A 7500-nucleotide genomic window follows, 5' to 3' on the forward strand; every position below is an offset into this window, starting at 1 on the left:
TACGTTGTTGCCCCTCTTCATATGGGCTTAAGGCTTGTGTGTGTGTGTGTGTGTGTGTGTGTGTGTGTGTGTGTGTGTGTGTGTGTGTGTGTGTGTGTGTGTCTGCGCGCACACATGCTAGTCCACTGATGCGCGCCTTTGTGTGTGTGTGTGTGTGTGTGTGTGTGTGTGTGTGTGTGTGTGTGTGTGTTGTGTGTGTGTGTGTGTGTGTGTGTGTGTGTGTGTGTGTGTATGTTGTGTTGTGTTGTGTGTGTGTGTGTGTGTGTGTGTGTGTGCGCGAAGGTGCACGCCTATATACAAGGATTTATTGGACTTATCATATTACCTATCTACACATATGGACGACCTTTCTTTGCATGTGAACATCGTGCCATGTGGCATGCATAAAATATCAATCCGAGATGCAAATCACGTCAGCAGCGGTGATAAATAGATGAATAAAGAAACTGATAACGATTGGAGATGCACGATATGTCGGCAGTGACGATAAACAACAGATAGATAGATTAAATAAATAAATAAATGAACAAATAGTACATAAATGAATAAGTGAATAAGATAATAAATAAATAAATAAAGAGAAAAAAACAGATAAATAAAAAACTGAATAACATAATAGATAAATAAATAAATAAATAAATAAATGAGGAAGAATGAAACAAGGCACAGTAAAGTAGTAATTTTCTGGCAGTGTAGAGAAAAAAAAAATTACTAGGAGAAGAAGGCCGTATTGATGTGACTTACTACAGAAATGTAAACGAACTATTTAGCTAACTGGATAGTAATCATGGACTATTCCCATACTCACATTTCCCATGTTAATCACAACCAGCTAGAGGAAAAAAAGAAAAAGAAAAAAAAAGAAGAAAAAGATAAAGAGTACTAGCTGTATGCTACTACAGTTTTCACGACTGCTAGAATCCTCTCCATCAGAAAGAAAGTTGAAAAGTTTTTTTTTTTCATTTCCGGTTATCTGCCGAAAAGTGTTTACTGAAATAATTAAATAGTTGTCAATATTCTCATATATATTCTCATAAAACAATATCCCCCCCACCACCCCGGACCTCATCCTTTTATTAAAAAAAATTCTGACCCCCCCAATCAGTGAAATCTTTCAATACAGAAATAAATGCTATGATTAGGCAAAATAATTCCAAATTTCTTTTCTTTTTCTTTTTCTTTTCTTTTCATGAAGGTTTGAGAAAACAAAGGTCAGTAAAATCTCCAATCTTTCCCATCAGAAAAAGAAGAAGAAGAAGAAGAGGAAGAAGAAGAAGAAGAAGAAGAAGAAGAAGAAGAAGAAAAACCAGGAACAGAAAAAAACAAAACAAACGAACAACCAACCAACCAAACAAACAAACAAACAAGAGTAACCACGGCGTGACAGTGATTTCAAAACACACCCTGATACATACGACAGTGAAAACAACCCACAAACAACAAACACCACCCCCCAAAAAAAAAACAAACAAACAAACAAGAGTCATAGTACATTCCAGTGCTCATGGCATAAATATGTATACACGTATCATCAGAATAAGAAACAGCAGCAGAAACTGAAGATGTTCAAGAAACTACTTGTGAAACACACTCCCCCCCCCAGCCCCCAACCCTAAAAAAAAAAAAAAAAAAAAAAAAAAAAGAGAGAGAAAAAGAAAACAACAAAAAAAAATCAACAAGACTTCGGACATCCCGTGCATGTCTCTTTTGGTGTCCTTAGGAAGAGATGGTGATATCGCAGGTGAAGAAGAAGATGATGATGATGATGATGATGATGATGATGGTAATGCAGAGGAGGCTGAAGAAGGCAGAGAGAGACCCAGAAGCTGAAAGCATACACGGGGGGTGAATTGGTTTTCATTCACCACTGGTGGTTTATTGATTAATGAATCAATTAGTTACCTGCTGTCTGGGCCGCCTCCTTTTCCCAGAAGAAGACTTTGATGCAGAAGAATAAAACATGTCACATATACATATGTACATACATATGTACACACACACACACACACACACACACACACACAGAGCTCACAACATTTTGCCTAAACTGCTTCTGCCAAGAGCACTTTGTTTTTGGCTTTCATTGCAAACTGAATGTGTTCTTTTGTGTGTGTGTGTGTGTGTGTGTGTGTGTGTGTGTGTGTGTGTGTGTGTGTGCGTTTTTGTGCAATATATATCTTTAACAACTACGCTTAGTTAGCATCATCTTGCTTAATCAATTTCGTCTTGTTTAAATCAGTGACATCTTGTTTAATCAATAACGTATTGGTCAGTATTTAGCGAACAAAAAAAAAAAAAACAAAAAAAAAAGTCTACAGGTAAATTACAAGAATGACGCCGCAAACGGATATGTTTACCTTACCTACATTTTTCTTTTTCTTTCAGTACCATCTCAGAAAAAAAAAAAAATTCTGAAATATGTCTGGTGTCTGTTTTTGTTAAACACACCTCTTTCTTTTGATTCCACCATCACCTTTTCGTATCTCCATCTCCCTCTTTAACTCACTCCATACGAACGGCGAAAGAGACGACGTTAACAGCGTTTCACCCCAGTTACCATCATCAAAATATTGCAAGCGGAAGGCTCTTATACTGAAGAGGTGAATGTTGACAAAGAATACCACAATTCTGACGACGGAAGCTAAAGGTTGGGTCATTCAGACACCCACTGGACATCCGAAGGGTCTGTGTAAAGGAGTAGAGAGGACTGGCCGTACTGAGTGAGTTAAAAACTCACTTGAAACCACAGGTGAAAAAAAAAGACAACTACAAAACATTGTCTTGATATATCCCCCTCCCTCCTCCTCCCTTCCCCGCCTCACAGCATGTTTTATTCCTTTCTTTCCCACCACCATATCATTTCTCTCTTCTCCTTTCGTTTTCGCAAGAAAGCGACGAATGATTTACTGATAAACAGACGGCCGCTCAATATAATTACGATTACGATCAAACAGAATGTTCATTGAGGTTCGCGCAGTAAAAGAGAGAGAGAGAGAGAGAGAGAGAGAGAGGATAAACATCGACGCACCGGTATAACCACGCGACGATAATTTCAAGTATCAACAACGATTGCCACAGCAACAGCAGCAGCAGCAGCAGCAGCAGCAACAGCATTAGCAGTAAACCCTGTCAGATCAGCTGAATGATCGCGGAAGTTCATTCGCTGGACCAGAACGAATGCCGTGTCAGCGCGTTCAGTACCGGAGGAGAAATCTTTAACGACGTGTACCGAGGATTGGGACTAATCGATGTGATTTGGCCGGGTTGTTAGAGCCCGGATGTCAAAAGCTGATGGATGGCTAGCTCTTGGCAGAAGCAGGCACAATATCAATATCACCAAGACATTAAGACGTTAAATCATTTTTTTTTCTAAAAAAAGAAGAAGAAGGAATAAAATAAAAGTCACACCGTCATTAATTTACTCAGAAGTTCATGTACATGGTTCGATAGTTCGAGCATAGTGCGTTAACTAGTTGATGTACATATTTCAGGGGATTTGAATTACATACAAATTCCATAAGACAGAAGAAAGAAAGAAAGAAAAACAAACAATCTTCATCATCAAATGTATAAAAAGTCAAGGAAAAAAGCATGCTACGTTACAAATATCAACGTTACACTGTTCACCAACACTGGGGAATGTATCAAAAATCTGCCCTTAAGCACGCCTGTTCTAATGAACATGGTATCATATCCGTCCTTGACGTTTCGTACAGACAGAACTGTGAATGTAATAAGGTTTCAGTTTCTCAAGGAGGGGTCACTACGTTGGGAAAAATCCATTTTCGCTACACCACATTTTAATAATAATAATAATAATAATAATAATAATGGATACTTATATAGCACACTATCCAGAAATCTGCTCTAGGTGCTTTACAAAAACGCTTTTGATAACATAAAACATTATATCTATGTTACATACACACACCAAAATGTGACCACACACACACACACACGCGCGCGCGCGCGCGCGCGCGCACGCACACACACACACACACACACACACACACTGCATACATACATTTTAACATACATGTGTATCTAACAGCTACCCTAACACATACGCACACATAGGCAGGCACAAACTTACATAGACACACGCACACACAATACACATTCATATACATGCATGTAGTTGTGGACCTGCCACAATTGAACTTATTGCTGAGGGAAAAGGTGAGTTTTGAGACGAGATTTAAAAGATGCGAGGGAATCAGAATGACGGAGGTTATCAGGGAGCTTGTTCCACGTCTTTGGCGATTGAAAAGAAAACGATCTGTGTCCATAGGTCTTACTTCTAGGCAGATGTCTGACAGCGGCATAACCCAACGCGCTAGTCAGGCCTTGAGTGCATGCCAAAAATATAATATTTGTGTACCTATCACAGTAGATTTCTTCCACAGAATTTTGCTGGAGGACAGTTTCAGTTTCAGTAGCTCAAGGAGGCGTCACTGCGTTCGAACAAATCCATAATTATACGCTACACCACATCCGCCAAGCAGATGCCTGACCAGCAGCGTAACCCAACGCGCTTTAGTCAGGCCTTGAGAAAAAAAGAAAGAAAAAAAAGGACTACTACTACTACTAATAATATGTATAAGGCGCAAAAACCTGATGAAGTCAATTATAAGCGTACAAAAAAAGGAATAAATAAATAAATAAATAGCTAAATAACTAAGTAAATAATAATATAATTAAAAAAAATTAAAAAAAATAAAATTAAAAAAAAGAGTAGAGGACAACACTTAGGTTGCTATGGCTTCGTCTTCTTCTTTTTTTTCCCTTGTGCGCCAAGTGCGTGCTGCACACGGGACCTCGGTTTATTGTCCCATCCGAATGATTAGACGCGCGCTCAGTTTGATTTTCCTGTCAATTTTTTTTTTTTTTTTTGAGAAAAGAGCGAGAGCGAGACTCGACCCTACACCCTCACTGACTCTGTATATTGGCAGATAAGCGTATTAACCACCATTCCACCACCTTCCTTCATAATGAACGGAATGCCAACAGCACCCGGTGTTCCCAGGCGGTCACCCACCCATCCAAGAACTAACCGGGCCTGACATTGCCTAATGTCGGTGATCGGACAAAAACAGGTGTTTTCAACGTGGTATGGCCGTTATACGGACATGCTAATAATGTTAACTGGTAAAAAACGAACAAACAGACAAACAAACAAACAAAAAAACCCAAGGTACACCAGGCTTAATATGCTTGTGCACTGTCGTTTGCATATGCTTAGCTGCCATTACTAAAGGAGAATTATTCACATGGAATCGATTTCTCACCCTTCATTGCACTGGCAACACCTAAGACTGTTTTATAGGAAGGAATATAGAAAAAAAAAAAACAATCTAAAAAACCCTTTTTGGAAAATGACTGATAACACACACACACAGACACACACACAAACCACCACCACCACCACCACCACCACCAACAACAACAATAATGACAACAACAACAAAACACGACAACAAAACACCACCATTCAGCATCTTACAAGAAACAAAAAAACAACAACAACAAAAACAAACAAACAAACAAAAAAAATCAATACAAAGCTCCAGTTATATTCGTTAAAAATACACATATCTATCTCCAGTATAAAAACAATATTTCTATACAAAGTAACATTTAAAAAAAAAAAAAGATGTACAGCGCAGGACAAAAAATATTGGTAACTCCATCGACAGAACTCCCAGAAGCGGCGCGTCAAAAAAGAATACAAGAAGTCTGAGTTAGTATTGCAGTCATCACACGATTCAGAAATGATAAGTAAAATGATCACAGTCATAATGGTGAAGGTGGTGGTGAGAAAGATGACCATGGTGTTGATGAAGATGTGACAGAACAAAAGATGAGGCAGTCAGACAGACAGACAGACAGACATTAATTTTCAGTACCTGACTTCTAAGAACTCGTGATATTCGATACATCATTACCACTTCCATGTGTGAATACGTAGTTCACGATATGAAACTGTGTGTCTTCATTAAAGTGTAGCAACGCGACCGACATGGTCACTTGCTGAGTCAAACCATCAACATCAACATCAAATTCAATCAATATCCACAATACAACCAAAATCAATGCACGCGTAGTTATATCACCGCCATATAGAAAATAATATGCAGTACAAGAACCGTCATTTTTTTTTTCTCTTACCGTCAGACATCTGGACAGAATGAAAAAAAAAAAGGAAAAAAAGAAAAAAAGAAAAAGAAAAAAAAAGGGGCAATTGTCATCCACCACAATTATCATCGCTGATTTACAATCACACACACACACACACAGACACACACACACACATATTCACACGCACGCACACACACACACACACACACACACACACACACACACACACACACACAGAAGACAGGAGCCAACAAATTCAGCACATTTTCCAAATATTTCGGAGCATATGGCTTTCCTCAGGGGACTTTTTATTATTTTTTTTTTACGTACCCAATCGCGGGTGTGTGTGTGTGTGTGTGGGGTGGGGTGGGGTGAGGGGGTGGGGGGCGGGTACAAACACACACACACACACACACACACACACACACACACACACACACACATCAAACAATGGGGGATTAAGTTAAGAAGAATAATCATTCATTATTATGTACCAAGCAACAACAATAACAACAAAACCATCCCCTTCCTCTACACGCCCCTCCCATCCCCCTGTCTCCCTGAACAACAACAACAACAACAATAACAACCCCCACATCCCCTCCCCAACCCCCCCCCCCCCAGTTCCCCGTCCCAACCCCTGTCTCCCTCAACAACCTCCCTCCCTCCCACCCCGTCCCCCAACAACCAAGCAACAACAACAACAACAACAACAACAAACCCAATCCCCCTCCTCCAAACACCCCCCCCCCCCCCCGGCCGTGTCTCCTTCCACAAACAACAACCCCCCACATCTCCCCACCTCCCCCCAACACCAGACCACACCCCCTACCCAGTTGCCCCCCCCCCTCCTCCTCCTTACCCTTCCCCCTCCCGCCCCCCTCACCTCCCCTCCCCCCCCCCCACACATAACTCCCCTGGTCCCCCCACCACAACCAACCTCTCGGGGTCTTTGTCTGCATCATGTGATCGTCCACCTGGATGGTGGAGTTGGGCCCGGAGCGCGTGAAGCGGACCACGTGGTACTTGTTGTCGTTGACTCGTTCGAACATCTCCCCGATCGGGTAGTCCCTTGTGCCCATGTTGTAGGACACGTACACCTTGCCGCGCACCTGTTGTTTTTTGGGTGGGTGGGTGGGTGGGTGGGGAGGTTGGGGGTTAGGGGGTTAAAATAATAATGATAATGATAATGATTGTGGATGGATGGATACTTGTTGAGCGCTTTCCTTCCTTTAAAAAGAAAAAAAAAAGGGAGTAAAAAAAAAAAAAAAGCGTTCTGACAATAAACATGAAACACACACACTCACACACTCACACACACACTCACACACTCACACACACACACAACGCACACACACACAC

The 7500-nt window shown here is 40.8% G+C and overlaps 1 protein-coding gene across 1 annotated transcript in view; it reads right to left on the reverse strand.

The window, feature by feature from the left end:
* LOC143296611 (neurexin 1-like) overlaps positions 1-7500 on the reverse strand; it is a 210008-nt gene that overhangs the window by 17923 nt on the left and 184585 nt on the right. Inside the window, exon 13 of the mRNA XM_076608640.1 lies at positions 7079-7250. Coding sequence (XP_076464755.1) covers positions 7079-7250 — 172 coding nt within the window. The remainder of the gene's footprint in view (positions 1-7078; positions 7251-7500) is intronic.

Source organism: Babylonia areolata, chromosome 21 (genome assembly GCF_041734735.1).
Source record: "Babylonia areolata isolate BAREFJ2019XMU chromosome 21, ASM4173473v1, whole genome shotgun sequence".
NCBI classification, from domain to species: domain Eukaryota; kingdom Metazoa; phylum Mollusca; class Gastropoda; order Neogastropoda; family Buccinidae; genus Babylonia; species Babylonia areolata.